At 44.9% G+C, this 17,378-nt stretch overlaps 1 protein-coding gene across 2 annotated transcripts in view; it reads left to right on the forward strand.

Moving 5' to 3' along the window:
* OBSCN (obscurin, cytoskeletal calmodulin and titin-interacting RhoGEF) overlaps positions 1 to 17,378 on the forward strand; it is a 152,422-nt gene that overhangs the window by 103,726 nt on the left and 31,318 nt on the right. For both annotated transcript variants that reach the window (XM_069959132.1, XM_069959133.1), the window contains 6 exons: positions 1,731 to 1,997; positions 5,557 to 5,829; positions 10,119 to 10,385; positions 11,693 to 11,965; positions 13,501 to 13,773; positions 14,048 to 14,335. In XM_069959132.1, coding sequence (XP_069815233.1) covers positions 1,731 to 1,997; positions 5,557 to 5,829; positions 10,119 to 10,385; positions 11,693 to 11,965; positions 13,501 to 13,773; positions 14,048 to 14,335 — 1,641 coding nt within the window. The remainder of the gene's footprint in view (positions 1 to 1,730; positions 1,998 to 5,556; positions 5,830 to 10,118; positions 10,386 to 11,692; positions 11,966 to 13,500; positions 13,774 to 14,047; positions 14,336 to 17,378) is intronic.

Raw genomic sequence — 17,378 nt, forward strand, 5'->3', positions numbered from 1 at the left:
ATCAGTATTCTGTCCGCACGGGTAAGGGTGTCCCCAGGTTGATCGATCATATACGTACTGCTCATAACAGTGACACTAAGTCATTACGGTTCATAGGTCTAGAACGTATAGATCCCCCCAGCAATGGAGAGGATAGACTAAAACTTCTCCTCAAGCGAGAAACCCGATGGATTCTACGCTTAGATGCTACCGGGCCAAGTGGCCTGAACGAGAGGAACGATCTAAATACTTTGTTATAACTGACCGCTATGTCTATTTGCTTTTGTTGTAGGTTTTTTATTCTTGTCTTTTGTAACAACTTTATTGATGGGTTTTTTTTTTTTTTTTTTTTCTTGTCCTTTGTAACAACTTTATTGATTGTCTTTCAACAACTTTATTGTTACCTGCATTGCTATTTAAGCACCTCCCCAGCACTTACAGGGCGTTCCTAGCCCGACGAAGCGCCTCTGTAGGCGTGAAACATTTTGTTGCTCCTGCTGAACACACCTGCTTCACCATCTCCCCTCTCCCCGCCTAGCCTACTCTGATGTATCGGAAATAAACCACTTGCATCTTCAGTCCGGTGAGTGCGAGACTCTGTTTCTTGATCCTTGTTCATAACTACTATAATACTGCTCCTATGTACAAGAAGCTGACTACTATAATACTGCTCATATATACAAGAATATAACTACTATAATACTGCCTCCTATATGCAAGAATATAACTACTATAATACTGCTCCTATGTACAAGAAGCTGACTACTATAATACTGCTCATATATACAAGAATATAACTACTATAATACTGCTCCTATATACAAGAATATAACTACTATAATACAGCTCATATATATAAGAATATAACTACTATAATATGGCTCCTATATACAAGAATATAACTACTATAATACTGCTTCTATATACAAGAATATAACTACTATAATACTACTCCTATATACAAGAATATAACTACCATTATACTGCCCCTATGTACAAGAATATAACTACTATAATACTGCCTCCTATATACAAGAATATAACTACTATAATACTGCCCCCTATATACAAGAATATAACTACTATAATACTGCTCCTATATACAAGAATATAACTACTATAATACTGCCCCCTATATACAAGAATATAACTACTATAATACTGCCCCTATATACAAGAATATAACAACTATAATACTGCTCCTATATACAGGAATATAACTACTATAATACTGCTCCTATATACAGGAATATACTATAATACTGCTCCTATATACAGGAATATAACTACTATAATACTGCCCCTATATACAAGAATATAACTACTATAATACTGCTCCTATATACAGGAATATAACTACTATAATACTGCTCCTATATACAGGTATATAACTACTATAATACTGCCCCTATATACAAGAATATAACTACTATAATACTGCTCCTATATACAAGAATATAACTACTATAATACTGCCTTCTATATACAAGAATATAACTACTATAATACTGCCCCTATATACAAGAATATAACTACTATAATACTGCTCCTATATACAAGAATATAACTACTATAATACTGCCCCCTATATACAAGAATATAACTATAATACTGCTCATATGTATAACAATATAATTACTATAATACCACCATGTACAGTATATAACTATATAACACAGTCTGGCACTGTGTAGCTATGGCAGTGCCCTTCTCAGTACACCCATGGAGGTCTCCTCTTTCCTCTTTTTCAGCCCTGCCCGTGGTGTTCACACAAGAGCTGCAGAACATTGAGCCCCCAGAAGGGAGGACCGCTGTGTTGCAGTGTATGGTATCCCGTGAAGCAGCCCCTGTGGAGTGGAGGAAGGGGGCCTTGGTCCTGCAACCTGGTGATAAGTATGAGATGACACAGGACGGTCATGTAGTTGAGCTGGTGATACACAATGTGGACATGGAGGATTGTGGCCCTTACACCTGCAGCACCGGATCCACTCAGACCACGGCCTCTGTTTTTGTTCAAGGTAACATGCCACGTCCGTGGTGGAGACGTTCATGATAGATCCAGACTGTCTTATCATTGTGAAACTTTTTCGGTGTTTGGAGCTAGATCAGAGCTAGATGAAGACTCTTCCTCCCTTTGTGAATATGGCGGGCATTAGTGACATCAACACCTATAAACGATGTCACATGATTAACATTGAAGAATAACGGCCAACAGGGGGTTGTCGCCTTTATTATGAATTAGGCAGCAGATCACTGGAGTGGTGGTGTATAGTGGTGGGCCGCAGGGTTTCTTCAAATTAGAGTAGCTGCATATTGTCTTCAAATTTATGGACTGACCCCCAGCTCTAGCCCCTCACTGATAGGACCTTGGAGGATCCTGTGATCAGTATAGATGATGGCATGCACTCCTGGTGGCAGTATAGATGAGGGTGTGTGTCCCTGATGTCAGTATGGATGAGGGTATGTGCTCCTGATGTCAGTACAAATGATGGCAGATGCCCCTGGTGTCAGTATAAATGAGGGCATGCATCCCCTGATGTCAGTATAGATGAGGACACATACCCCTGATGTCAGTATAGATGAGGGCATGCTTCCCCTGATGTCAGTATAGATGAGGGCATGTGCCCCTTGATGTCAGTATAGATGAGGGCATGGTCCCGTCAGCAGTATAGATGTATAGATGAGGGCACATGCACCTGATGGCAGTATAGATGAAGGCATGCGCCCCTGATGACAGCATACATGAGGGCATATGCTCCTATACTGGCAATATAGATGAAGGCATGTGTCAATGGTGTCTGTACAGATGAGGGCATGCGCCCCTGGTGGCAGTATAAATGAGGACATGTGTCCCTGATGTCAGTATATATGATGTCATGTGTCTCTCGTGTCAGTACAAATGAGGGCACATGACCCTGATGGCAATATGAATGAGGACATGCACCCCCTGATGTCAGTATAGATGATGGCACCAAGGCATCCCCGGGCACCTGTTTTATCTGGATGTAAGTCTGTTGGTCAGGGGCATACGTTGTATCAGGTAACACATCATAACTATGCAACCCCTGTGTTACTCCCCAGTTAGACTCTTCCACTTTCCCTGCCGCTCATGTTTCTGCCATATATAAACAGTGGTGCAGACCCTCTTGATCCTGATTGGTTGCTTCAGCAGATCTCTTTTTGCACTGGATCTATAAATGCACGGTGTAGTCTGCAGGGCAGTGCAATCATTTGCAGCAGGGGGATCTGCTAGGCTCCTGTGGATTGTTGTATTTGGCCACATTGTATATATTGTCAGGACAAGGCTCCTCAATGACCTGCAGGCACTTTGCAGGTGTCTTAAGTAGTTCTCCCCCTAGCTATATACCCTGCAGTATGGATGGTCACCTTCCACTCCAGTATAGACCATCCCTGTACTATACAGTCAGGCAACCATTGGGTAGACAAAGAGATGCCTCTTGCTCATAGTGAAGCCTCCAGCTCCTTTCAGTTATTCCTTGTACAGTACATGAGCTTCAGAGGAGACCAAAAGTTACCATCCACATCAATATGTACACCATGACTGTGTGAACTAGAAGGACCTACCTGTCCATATGACGAAGCATTAATTCAAATCACCTTTCACATCAATATGTACACCCTGACTGTGTGAACTAGAGGGACATACATGCCAATATGAGGAAGCATTCACATCAATATGTACATCCTGAAGCATCCACATCAATATGTACATATGTACATCCTGAGGCCGCATTCACACTATGTGAAACACTGGCCATTCTGTGACCCGGCCGGTGTCACTGAAGATGATGTTCATTTGTGCTGAATTGGGATCCCAATTCACTATAGCTAACAATGGAACATGCATCCGGAGCCGCACGCTCCATTGCCTGACTTGTCAGGCTTGTGCGGCCACTATTCAATGAATAGTGGCCGCACAAAACTGACAACTCAGTTTTTTGTGCAGCAACTAGGGATCGTGTGGCCGGGATTTTCTCAGACTGCAGTGCAACGTAACTTTTATATTAATCACGGCCGTTGTTGCAAATCGCCCACGACGCCCGTGATTAATACAAAAAGTTACGTAGTGTGAACATAGCCTGACTGTGCAGAATAGATGGAAGTACATGTCCATAAGAGGAAGCACTGACTCACATCACCATTCACATCACTATGTACATCCTGAGTGTGTAGAATTGAGGGGAGTTCATGTCCATATGAGGAGGCATCGATTCACATCACCACCCACATGATGTAGATATTGATGTGGTTCCGTTGGGCAGCGTGGCTCTATTGGAGGATTAGGCTCTGTTGGTCAGTGTGGTTCTATCATATGATCCAGTTCTATAAGACAGCCTGGTTTTATTGGATTTTCTGGTTCTTTTAGACAGTCTGGTTTTCTTGGATAGTTTGATCTGTTAGATGGTTTTGTTCTATTAGATAGTCCGGTTCTATTGGACAGTATGATGCCATTGGAAGAGTAGGTTGCTGGTTGAACCATTTGATCGGGTTCTACAGGACAGTCTGGTTTTATTGAATAGTGTAATTCTTTTGGTCAGTCTGATTCACAGCCTGATTCTGTTGGATAATCTGAGCCTATTGGTGTTTAATTATATTGGACATTATGGTTCTGTCAGATGATCTGGTTCATTGGGACCATCTGCGTTTTATTAAATGATTTGGTTCTATAAGCATATATGGTTCTGTTGGACACTTTAGTTCTATCAGATGATCTGGTTCTATTGGTCAGTCTGGGTGTATTAGATGATCTGGTTCTATTGCAAGGTATCGTTCGGTTGAATAGTCTGGTTCTATCAGATAGTCTGATTAGATTGGATGGTCTAAATCTAATGGACAGTCTGGTTCTGTCAGATGGTCTGGTTCTATGGGATGGTAAGGTTCTGTTTTACAGTCTGTTTCTATTGGACAGTCTGGTTCTGTCGGATGATCTTGTTCAGTTGGACAGTCTGGTTCTATTGGAAAGTCTATTACTGTTGGACAGTCAGGTTCAATCAGGTGGTCTGGTGGTTCTGTCTGGTTTTATTGTACAGTCTATTCTATCAGATGGTCTGGTTCTATTCGACAGTCTGGTTCTATTGAACAGTTTAGTTCAATTGAACTGTCCTGCTCAATTTGACAAGTTGGTTTTGGATTCTGTTGGTTGGTGGTTCTATCAGATGGTCTTATTCAGTCTGGATCTATTTTACAGTCTGGTTCTATCAGATGATCTGGTTCTATTGAACAGTCTGCTTATGTTGGATGATTAGGTTCTCTTGGACAGTCCGGTTCTATGAGATTGCCTTGTTATGTTGGATGGCTTGGTGGTTCTGTTGGGAAATCTGATGGTTCTTTTAGATGGTTTGGTTCTTTTGGATGGATTGGTGGTTCTGTTCGATAGTTTGGTGAGTCTGTCAGATGTTCTGATGGTTCTGTCGGATGGTCTGGTTCTGTTGGACAGTCTGGTTGGGCTGAGCTCCTCCTGACCCTCAACCTCTTCCTATTCTATATCTTGTTTACTATATTTGGTTGATTTGATGACATTTTCTTGTCTTTCTTTTTGATCCCGTTCCGTCACAGAGAGTAACGTAGAGATAGTGTCCGGTTTAAAGAACACGGATGTCTTTGCGGGGGAGACGGCCACTTTCTCATGCGAGCTGTCCGGCCCAGGCCTAAGGAATGTGCAGTGGTGGCTTGATGGCTCTCCCCTGCAGAACAGCCCTGTGAACCAGATCTCAGTGCAGAGCGGCACAGTCCACACCTTAACCCTAAAAAACCTGGGAACCAATGACTCTGGCGTAGTCACCTTCAAAGCCGGCTCCCTCATATCTACAGCTAAACTCTTAATTAAAGGTATTGAAAAGGACTAACATGACTAAGCTCATCCATATCTGGTGTTCCCCCTCGCTGGATGGGTCCTGGGATAGGAGCAGAACTGAAGCATTGTGGGTAAGGGAGAGAAATTTGCAATAGAATACTGAGCAGGGGAAAAGCCAGCATTTACCATAAGGTCTGCCAGTGTACAGAGCCCTAGAGCATAGGCCCCTATCAGAATAAAGGCCTCGCTAAGTAGTTGATGGTCCCCACTAAGTGTATAACTATATAGTATATGTGCCCTTCTGTATGGTGTATGGGCCCCTGTAAGAATATAGGCCCCTCTAAGTAGTAGATGCGCTGCTGTAAGAATATAAGCCCCTTTATATTGTCCATGAGACCCACTAAGTTGTATAGGTTCCCTCCTGTATGATGTATTGTTTACTGCCAAAGTATAAGTCCATCTGCTCCTTTCTGTAGTTCATCATGTAGGGTATGGGCCCTGTCAGGGAATCATTTTTCGCTGTCTGCTTCGTCATCATCAGTGCAGGGAAGTGATGACAGGAAGCACCATTGGTTAGATGCAAGAGGGGTCCAGAGCTTACAGGGCACTTGATAGCTACATGTATGATATCTGAGTGATGGATCCAAATCCTTCCCATAAGAGTCACAGGCCAGAAAAGTCACAGGCCATTTTCTACTCCTAGTGGTTGGGGGCTTGGGTTATCTCTGGTCTCAGACACTACATTTTCATAATATTGAGGATTCTAGCGAAGGTGAACACTGGAATCTAATGGAGTGGTAACAGCTGCCACTAATCCCTTTTCTGCTCTCACCCAATAAAGCACCATAAAGGGGATCAGCCTCCAGATGTGGACATCTGTCCGGATAACTTTTTTTGGTCACACCTTGCTGGAGCCAAATATTAGCATCATTTGGAGCAGGGCAGACGTCCATATATGTGATCCATTTAATTCTAAATTGTGTTTTCCAAAATGGCACTCACCCCACATAGATGACAGGACTCATCCAGGGAAGGCAGGTGCATAGCATTAAGCTCTCGGTCTCTGTGCACTCTGTGTACAGAATGGGTGTTTACCATGTAGACGTTTCTGAATAATTTATCAAGTCTCGTCCTAAAGTGTTTTTGCTAACATTGCAGAAATTCTGAAAGAAATTAAGATAGAACCCCTCCCCCCTAAAAAAAACTACTTTAATTAAGAGTACAGGGTAGTTTCTTTGTTGTCTTCAATGCAATTTAAGCCCTTAAAAATTTTAGAAAATTAAAGAAAAAAAAAAACAATGTTCCCCAAAAGTGTAAAAATCATCTCAGGAGAGTATTACATGTGTCATCCCAAATCTAATTGGTTCATCTGTCCTGTGTTTGATGTCAAATTTCTCATTGTCTTGTTGGGCGCCTTCCTCCTCTTCCTTTTCTTCATCTCTTCCTCCTCAGTTCTTATCTTTGTTGGGATTGTCGTTCTTATATTCCGATTTCTGGCTTGATCCACTGAGCTTCCTCTTCTCTCCTGTTTGAATCATGTTCCTCCACAATCTTGTGTCTTTTGTATAGGTGTCTAGTTTCTTGGTGTTTCGCATTTGATTGTCTTCATCTCACCACCCTTGTCCTCTTCTCCTTCATCTCTTACCCTCATCCTCTTCTCCTTCATCTCTTGCTCGTCAGTACTCTTCTACCTCATTTGTTTCTCCTAAGTTCCCTTCTTTCGCTCTTCCTCCTCGGCCCTCTTCTTCTCCATCTCTTACCCTCATCCTCTTCTGCTTTATCTCATCATCCTCGTTCTCCTCTTCTTCATCTTTCAACCTCTCCCTTTGTCCTTTCTCTCTTCCTCCTTAGTCTTCTCTTCCATTTCTTCCTCCTCTGTCCTCTTCTCTTTCTAATCTCATCCTTATCCTCTTCTCCTTCATCTCTTCCTCCTTGGACCTCTTCTTTTTCCTCTTTTTCTCCTTGGTCTTCTTCTCCTTCACCTCTCACCTTTGTTCTCTTTTACCTCTCCTCTTCATCCTTGTCTTCTTCTCCTTCATCGTTCACCCCCTTCTTCTTCTCCTAAATCTCTCACCCTCATCTTTTTCTCCTAAAACTCTCACCCTCATCATCTTCTCCTCCCTCTCTTCCTCCTCGGTCCTCTTCTTCATCTTGTCCTCCTCGGTCCTCTTTTCCTTCATCTCTTCCTCCTCAGTCTTCTTCTTCATCTCATCAACCTTGTCCTCTTATCTTTCATCTCTTTCTTCTCCTTGTGTTTCATCTCTTCCTCCTCTGTCCTCTTCTTTTTCTTACCTCATCCTTGTCCTCTTCTCCTTCATCTCTTCCTCGGTCCTCTTCTTTTTCCTCTTTTCCTCCGTGGTCTTCTTCTCCCTAACCTCTCACCTTTGTTCTTTTTTAGCTCTCCTCATCATCCTTGTCTTCTTCTCCTTCATCGTTCACCCCCTTCTTCTTCTCCTAAATCTCTCACCCTCATCTTCTTCACCTAAAACTCTCTCCCTCATCATCTTATCCTCCCTCTCTTCCTCCTCGGTCCTCTTCTTCATCCTGTCCTCCTCGGTCCTCTTTTCCTTCATCTCTTCCTCCTCAGTCTTCTTCTTCATCTCATCAACCTTGTCGTCTTATTTTTCATCTCTTTGTTCTCCTCCTCTTTCATCTCTTCCTCCTCTGTCCTCTTCTTTTTCTTACCTCATCCTTGTCCTCTTCTGCTTCATCTCTTTCTCCTTGGTCTTCTTTTTCCTTTCATCCTCCTTGGTCCTCTTCTACCTTCATCTCTCACCCTTTTCCTTATCTCATCATCCTTATTTTCTTCTCCTTCATCTTTCATCTCATCCTTTACATCTCTCACCTTCATCTTCTTCATCTCATCAACCTTGTTCTCTTCACTTTCATCTATTCCTCCTTAGTGCTCTTCACCTTCATCTCCTCTTCCTCTGTCCTCTTCACCTTCATCTCTTCCTCAAACTTCTTCTCCCACATGCCATCATCCTCTTCTCCTTCATTTCTCACCCTCATCCTCTTCTCCTTAATCTATTCCACCTGGATCCGCATCTCCTTAATCTCTCCCTCTTCAGTCTTCTTCATCTCTTCCTCCTCGGTCCTCTTCTCCATTGAGCTTAGTTTTCTTGTTTTCAAAGTAAGACAAAGCTGCAGTCCGTTTTACTTGGGATTTGAATTGCCTCCATTTTTTTGGCCCGAACAAGGTTCACAAATTTTGGTTTTCTTAGGCTAAAATAAAAATAAACTCAAATGAAACCTGAAGAACCAAACATTAGGGATGGGGGGATTGCACATGCCTTTACTGAATGTCCCAGTCTATGGGGGAACCACTTCAAGCATAATTTTTCACTTTAAGTTCCTCAGTTTCTTGGTGCTTTAGTCCTGAGATGTGGTCACTCAGTGTTTGGTAAGTGAGTGTTGTAATAATCACTGGAAACACTGACTGTGACTCCATTGAGTATTCTCAGTGGGTGTGCCATGTAATAGCTTGTACTAGAGACCTATGAGGAGTGTACCGGATGGCATACAGTAAGGGAGAGTAATGCTTCAAATGAAGTTTTGTAATGATTCTCTTTTTACACTTGTTAGATCCACAGCTGCATTCACCTAGGTAACAGACAGCTGTTTTGTGCAAGGTGCACTGGTGCATAACAGCTTTACTCTAATCCTGTAACAGGCCTCAGAGCTCCCACAATGCACTACTCTCTGGTATCTGGAAAACATCTACACTGTGACTGCAGGTGTGGATGTGACTGAAGAATTAGTAATATATAGGGACAGTAAAGGTCACATTGCTCTTTTAGTCCACTTTGTTGTTGAGTTCTTGAAGAGTCCATTGATGAAACTGCCATAAAGAAAACCAAATTACCTCCACCTATGCCCACCCTTTAGTTCAATTCACAGTGGTAGTTCCCAGCTTTACATATCCATAGTGGCAGGATGTTTTCTCTGCTGTACAGGAGACTGCCGCTACCTCAATGTACATAGTGGCAGAAGTTCTCTCTGCTGTACTGGAGACTTCTATTCCCTGCTGTATAGATTTGACCCTTCCTAAATAAAGTTGCTGGAGGGTACATACAACAAATAGATTAAAGGTGAATGGTTTTGTCTTTTCTTACATATTAAGTTGACACTTTGATCCTTCCATCCGGTACACTCTGCCATTCCCTCGCAGACACAGCATTCACCATACTGGAAGCTGCCACCTGGCTATGTATACTAACCAAAGCTTCACTGACCGCTCACCATGCTATTGCTGTGGCTTTGCAATGATGTAATTTCATCAAGGCCCTTTAATGCATGTCACATCTGACGTGTTGGTTGACAGATCCAACCATTGAGGTGGTCAGTCCACTGAGTGACCTCACCATTGATGAAGATGACACAGCAGAGTTCATCTGCCAGTACTCTAGGCCAGTTCAGGCTACGTGGAAGAAAAACGATGTAGCCATATGTGCCGACGGGAAGAGGTTCATTGCCGAGCAAGATTGGAATGTGGCCAAGTTGACCATTAAGTCTGTGGTTCCCGAGGACAGTGGCATCTATGCGTGTGAAGCGGGAGGCACTAGGGTTGTCGCCATGCTTGACGTTGAAGGTGAGGTCTTCCATTAGTTACGGAAGACTAAACGCCGGGATCAGTGTCTCTCAAATCATCCACGACCTCAACTCTTATTATCAGGACTGATACTAAAAAGAGAATTCCTTACCTACATAGTCAGTGGTGGTAACTCAGCTTAACCACAGAGGATAGTGAATGTAGCTCTGGAGTATAATACAAGGTGTAACCCTGGATCAGTACAGGATAAGTAATGTAATGTATGTACACAGTGACCCCACAAGCAGAATAGTGAGGGCAGCTCTGGTGTATAATACAGGGTGTAACTCAGGATCAGTACAGGATAAGTAATCTATATACACAGTGACCCCACCAGCAGAATAGTGAGGGCAGCTCTGGAGTATAATACATGATGTAACTCAGGATCAGTACAGGATAAGTAATGTAAAGTACGTACACAGTGAACCCACCAGCAGAATAGTGAGTTCAGCTATGGAGTATAATATGGGATGTAAATCAGGATCAGTAATTTAATGGATGGATTAGACACAAGTTTTGATGGGCACTGGGCTGTACAGTATATACCTGTTATTATATTAGGCTAGGTTCACACTGCGTTTTTGCAATCTGTTTAACGGATCGGTTTTTTTTAACGGACAAAAAAAATAGTGTCAGCAACGTTTTTGTGTCCGTCAAAAAAAAAAAGGATCCATTTTGTTCCTTTTTTTTTTTTATAACTGGAAGTCAATGGAAAAACGGATCAAAAAACGGATTGCAAAAACGCAGTGTGAACCCACCCTTACAATACATATGACCCGCCCCTCTAAGAACATATGTTTTTGCTTTTTATTTATTTCATAAATTAATTATTTTTAGTTATTTGCTTAAAATCATAATTTCTCCTAAGGATCTGCAGATGAATTTCCAATAATTATTGTAATATTAGTGATTGGTGATTATTGGTCATCAGTTATACTTACTTGGTATTGATGTCATCCCTATAGATAATTCAAGTTGGTGACCTCACTGTAATCGCCTTATAAGCTATAGAGTGGAGCCAAACCTGGGCCTTGGTTACACGTGAGAATATCCTCTCACGGCAGAGGGGGGGGGGGGCTTCAGGATCGATCTCAAGTCAGCTTCAAGAGCTATCTCTAATTATAACATTGGACTGGGGGTGGAGTAGTATTGAGTAGCAGTATTCTTATAATGTACAGTGTATTATACTTCTGTGTAGCTTGCCAATAATGTACAGCATATAGCAATCTGGTGTCCTATTCTTATAATGTACAGTGTATTATGTTCCTCTACAGCATTATAATAGTTCTATTTCTGCTTTCCTGTAGAGAAGAATAAGATATTGCAGGGTCTGGAGAACGTGGAGGCCCTGGAGGGTGGGGAGGCGCTATTTGAGTGCTACCTCTCCAAGCCTGAGTGCTACAACTTCAACTGGCTGGTGGACGACGAGCCGGCCAAAACCTCAGACACGGTGGAGATGGTTTACTTTGAGAACGGCCGAAGGCATCTACTTCTGCTGAAGAACCTGATGGCAGAGGACAGTTGCCGAGTCACCTTTATGGCCGGAGATGCTGTCTCCTCTGCCTTCCTGAATGTGCGAGGTGAGGCCCAGAGCGCTGGCGCCTCCTCTCCTATTAGTAATGGGGGAGGAGGATGATAAGGGGTGCTGGGGGCAATGGGGGAGGAGGATGAGGGCTGCTGCAGGGCAATGGGGGGGGGGGATGATGTGGGCTTCTGTGGGGCACTGGTGGAGGGGGTTGTTAAGGGCTGCTGTGGGGCAGTGGAGGAGGAAGAGGGCTTCTGCAGGCCAATGAAGAAGGAGGATGAAAGGTGCTGTGGGGCAAAGGAAGAGAAGGAAGATGATGATGTCTGCTGTGGGGCAAAGGAAGAGAAGGAGGATGATGAGGGCTGCTGTGGGGCAATGGAGGAGGATGATAAGGACTGCTGTGACGCAATGGAAGAGGGCTTATCTGGGGCAATGAACAAGGAGGATAAAGGCTGCTGTGGGGCAATGGAGGAGGGGGAGGATGGTAAGGGGTTCCACAGGGGCGGAGGATTATGAGGGCTGCTGCGAGACAACGTAGAAGGATGAGGGTTGCTGTGGGGCAATGGGAGGGTAAGAACAGGGCTACTGCGGGGCAGTAGAGGAGGATGATGATGAGCGCTGCTGTGGATCAATCGAGGAGGAGGCGGATGAGGACTGCTGTGGGGCAAAGGAGGAGGAGGATGATGAGAAGGGCTGTCGGAGGGCAATGATGAAAGCTGCTGTGGGACAATGGATGAGGTGGAAGAGGGCTGCTGCAAAGCAATGGAGAAGGAGGATGGTGAAGGCTGCTGTGGGACAATAGAGGAGGAGGGCTGTGAGGGGCAATAGAGGAGGATGAGGGTTGGTGTGGGATGATGAGCTGGTAATGGGAAATGGAGGAGGAGGATAATGAGGGCTGTTGCGAGACAATGGATGAGGATCATGAGGGTTACTAAGGATCATTGGAGGCGGAGGCCTGTTGCAGGGAAATTGAGCAGGGGAGCTGCTACAGGGCAATGGGAGATGATGATGAGGGCTGGTGTAGGACAGTGGAACAATTGCTGTGGGACAATGAAGGAAGATGATAAGGGTTGGTGAGGGACAAAGGAGGAGGGTTGGTGTGGGATAATGGATGATGAGTGCTGGTGTGGGTCAATGGATGAGGATGATGGGGGTTGCAGTGGGACAATGGAGGTTGATGAGAGTTGAGTTTGTTTGAGACATAAACTCACAACTAGTCATAGTGGGTGATGACACTAAGGAACATGAGTGATGGTGAGCAGTGGGGGCCTTGCCCTGACATGTGAACTAGCTCCTTTGACCTGACGTGTGAACCATGCCCCCTCTAACCTGACGTGTGGACCCCGTCCCTCTGACCTGACATGTAGACACCACCCCTCCAACTTGACCTGACATGTGGACGCCACCCTCTGACCAGCCATGTGGACCCTGCCCCACTGACCTGATATATGGACCCTGCCCCTCTAACTTGACGTGTGGACACTGCACTTCTGACCTGATGTGTGGGCCCCGACCCCTCTGTTCTAACATGTGGATGCCACCCCTTAGACATGATGACCTCCTCACCCCGCTGTGTGTGTTTGACCTCAGGCTGGCGTCTGGATGTTGTGAAGCCACCTGTTGACACGGAGGTGGTTGCGGGGAACAAAGCCGTGTTTACCAGCGTGCTCAGCGAGGCGGTGCCAGTTAATGAGGTTTCCTGGTATTTTAATGGTGCGCCTATCCAACCCGATGATAACTGGCACATGCACGCAGATGGGAACCAGTACAAGCTGCTTCTGAGGGACGCGCAGGCTCATCACACCGGGGAGGTGGCCTTCGCCTCCAGAGATGTAGTCGTCTCTGCTAAACTGCTTGTTCTCGGTAAGTCCTTCCTACAGAGGAATCCTACTAAGGTCCTATGTACCGTAGCAGTAGCAGATTATGAGAGGTAAGGGCCCCTGTTCAGGCTCATCTTATTGCCCCTTCCGGGGTGGTGGACGGGCACCAGGATCCCTGTCCCAGGATGGTGGGTATAATGGGCTGATCCAGCCCCTGTGCACCCTACGGAATCTGTGCTCTGGGATTCCCCCTTCTGGTTGTGGTATCCATCTGCTAATAATGTTTTGCTGATTCATTGACTTTGTTGTGCCTTTAGCCCTTCCCGACCCCCCAGAAGACCCTGAGATTGTAAGTAAGACAAGCAGTTCCTTGACTTTGTCTTGGTTCACACCCCTGAGTGATGGGGGGGCTCCGATTATTGGATACAAAGTTGAGATGAAGTCCCCGGGTGGTGACTGGCAGCAATGCAATATGGAAATCATACAGAGTATGGAATATGTTGTACAAAACCTGAAGCCGGGAGAGCCCTACCGATTCCGAATTTCCTCTATTAACAAACTGGGCATAGGGGAACCAGTTCATTTACCACAGACGGTGCAGCTAGGTGAGAACTCCACAACCCGTGTGGACACTGCTGCCTGCATGGCTTCCACAAGTGACCGAAGCAATGAGGTCCTGCATAGAGCATGCTCTCTACAGACACTGGACCAGCAGAGGAAAGAAAAAGATAAAAGCTCCTCTTCTGCCAGAGCATGCTCCCTACAGACACTGGACTAGCAGGCATTGTAGTAAGATATGAGGTTCTTACAAAGTATGCTCTCTACAGACACTGGACCAGCATGCATTGTAGTAAGATGTGAGGTTCCGACAGAGCAGGCTCTCTATAGACACTGGACCAGCAGACGGAGCAGAAATAAAGCCCTCTCCTACATAGAGCATGCTCTCTATAGACACTGGATCAGCAGAGAAAGCAATAAGATATAGAGCATGCTCTCTACAGACACTGAATCACCAGGCATTACAGTAAAGATTTAAGGGTCTGCCAGATTATGCTGTCTATAGACCCTGAACCAGGGGGGGGCAGCAGTAAGATTTGAGGGTCTGCCACAGCATGCTCTCTACAGACACTGAACCAGGGGGGGGGGGGGCAGCAGTAAGATTTGAGGGTCTGCCACAGCATGCTCTCTACAGACACTGAACCGGGGGGGGCAGCAGTAAGATTTGAGGGTCTGCCCCAGCATGCTCTCTACAGACACTGAACCAGGGGGGTCAGCAGTAAGATTTGAGGGTCTGCCCCAGTATGCTCTCTACAGACACTGAACCAGTAGGAGCAGAAGTTGAGAGTGTCTGCCAGACCATGTTCTCTTTATATACTGAACCAGCAGGGACAGCAATGGGATATGAGGTCCTACCATATCTAGGCACTCAATCAGCAGAAAGAAGTGAAATCTTGTCAACGTATTCTTCCATTACTCTGCCAGAACATGCTATCTACAGATGTTGAACAAGAAGGAGCAGCACTAATATATGAGGTCCTATTACAGGTTAAAGCATGCTCTCTACAGAGACTGAACCAGCAAGGGCTGCTATATGATGTAAGGCTCTGCAGCCTGAGAGCAGACAGGAAGCTGAACTGTGAATGCAGCTTTGGATGTTACTGGAGTTTTACATTAAGATACAGTGACTGGTCATGTTTTGGCGGTATCGCTTCTTTCTCTGTTCTGCTTTGGTTTGGAGCTTCTCCTGAAGGGGGTGCAGCATGTGTTTAGCAGAGCTCTCCTGGCTGACCCTGGTTATACATTAGACTCTGCGTCATTGCATGGCTTCCCGGCCGTGGAGCTTGAGTGAAGGATGAGGCTTCTGGAGATCTGCCGTTTGTGACCCCTGAGATGATGGACATATATTGGCAGATATTAATAATGGGATTATGATGAGGGGGCAACAAATCACTGGGGGAATATACACCAGCCACAGCAAACAGCCGCCTTCACTGTAGAGTCACCTGAAGCTCCCCTGGATGATCACCCCTGATCACTCAATCTGAACTGCCTCTGATCAGCTGATCGCTGTGCCAGCTCCAACCTGAAGAGCAGTTCTGTTACTGTAGATAATGCCGCACTAATGGGGAACAGCCAGAGGTTGAAGTCCTGCCTGATCCTGTCCAGCTGACACAGCTGCAAGACTTGTTTTTAGACAGTAATTCAGATCCCGGAAAAGCTAAATCTTGTTGTAGAACTGTTTTTTATACCATGATAAAGTTTAATTATAGGACATGGGACACCTTAACCGTTAACTGTTAAAGTTTATGACCAAGGGTTCAAAAATGGGATAGGGGTCAGACATGAGGATTAAGAGTCAGAGATGAGGATCAGGGTTAAAGATAATGGTTAGAAGTAAAGGTCCATTTACACAGAAAGATTATCTAACAGATTATCTGCAAAAGATTTGAATCCAAAGCCAGAAACAGAATATAAACAGAGATCAGGTCATAAAGTGAATCTTGAGATTTCTCCTCTTTTCAAATCCATTCCTGGCTTTGGCTTCAAATCTTTGGCAGATAATCTGTCAGATAATCTTCCTGTGTAAATAGACTCTAAGAGATGACGATCAGGGGTCAGAGAAAAGGGGTTAGGAGTCACAGATTAAGGGTAAGAGATGAGAAGTTTGGAGTTAGAGGGTCAGAGATGAGGGTTTAGGGTCAGGGATGAGGGTTCAGGTTTAGAGATGAGGGGTTAGCAGTGAGAAATAAGAGGTTAGGGGATCAGAGATGTGGTGTTAGGAGTGAGAGATGAGGGGTTAAGGCCTCACATTTAGTGTAAGGGCCAGATCACACTGTGTCATACAAGCAGTCTATGGGAAGGCTCGCGTGCCTCCTCTCTCCGTGCCTCTTATCTCAGAAGAATTTACGTGTCGCAGAGTTTTACTCCATGTGAACTGGCCCTAAGTGAGCGCCGATCTGTTAGATTCTTGGTCGCTTACCGAACCTATTCAACGGCTCGATAATTGTGAAGCAAGGACATGCCTTGCCTTAACAATGCCTTTGCAGCCCTTGCTATATATAGTAAATAATAAAGTAATAAAGTATAAACTTTACCTCTCCTTCCAGCTTCTCCCCCTGCCAGCTTTACTGAAGCCATCTCTGAAGCGCCAGTGATTGGCCTGTCACTGCACAGATGGCTTCAGACCTTCTGGCCACGGCTTTGGGAAAAAGCTGAAAGGACACTGGGGAGAGTGGAGACATAAGTATAAAGTTTAATATTTAACTTTACATATTCCTTAGCTATCAGCCGTGCATCACTTTTACAAGTATCAATGTGAGGACGGGGGCTGATGATTTTTTTAACATGTTAGGGCCAGTTCACACTGAGGAAACACGTCGTAATTCCGCCGCGCTCAGTGTCCTGCTTTGAGCGAATGGGAGAGCACGCGCTCGTCCGCTTCCTCTTCTCTCCGCTCAAAGAATGAACATGTTAGTTCTTTGAGCGGAGAGGAGGCGGACGAGCGCGTCCTCTCCATTCACTTACAGCAGCACACTGAGCACGGCGGGATTCCAACGCTCTTGCTCAGTGTGAACTAGCCCTTTAAAGACAACGATCAGCTGATGCTCATTTCAGCTGCTGATCCTTTACTAAACAGATTGATATCTG

Source organism: Dendropsophus ebraccatus, chromosome 2 (assembly GCF_027789765.1).
Source record: "Dendropsophus ebraccatus isolate aDenEbr1 chromosome 2, aDenEbr1.pat, whole genome shotgun sequence".
NCBI lineage: Eukaryota > Metazoa > Chordata > Amphibia > Anura > Hylidae > Dendropsophus > Dendropsophus ebraccatus.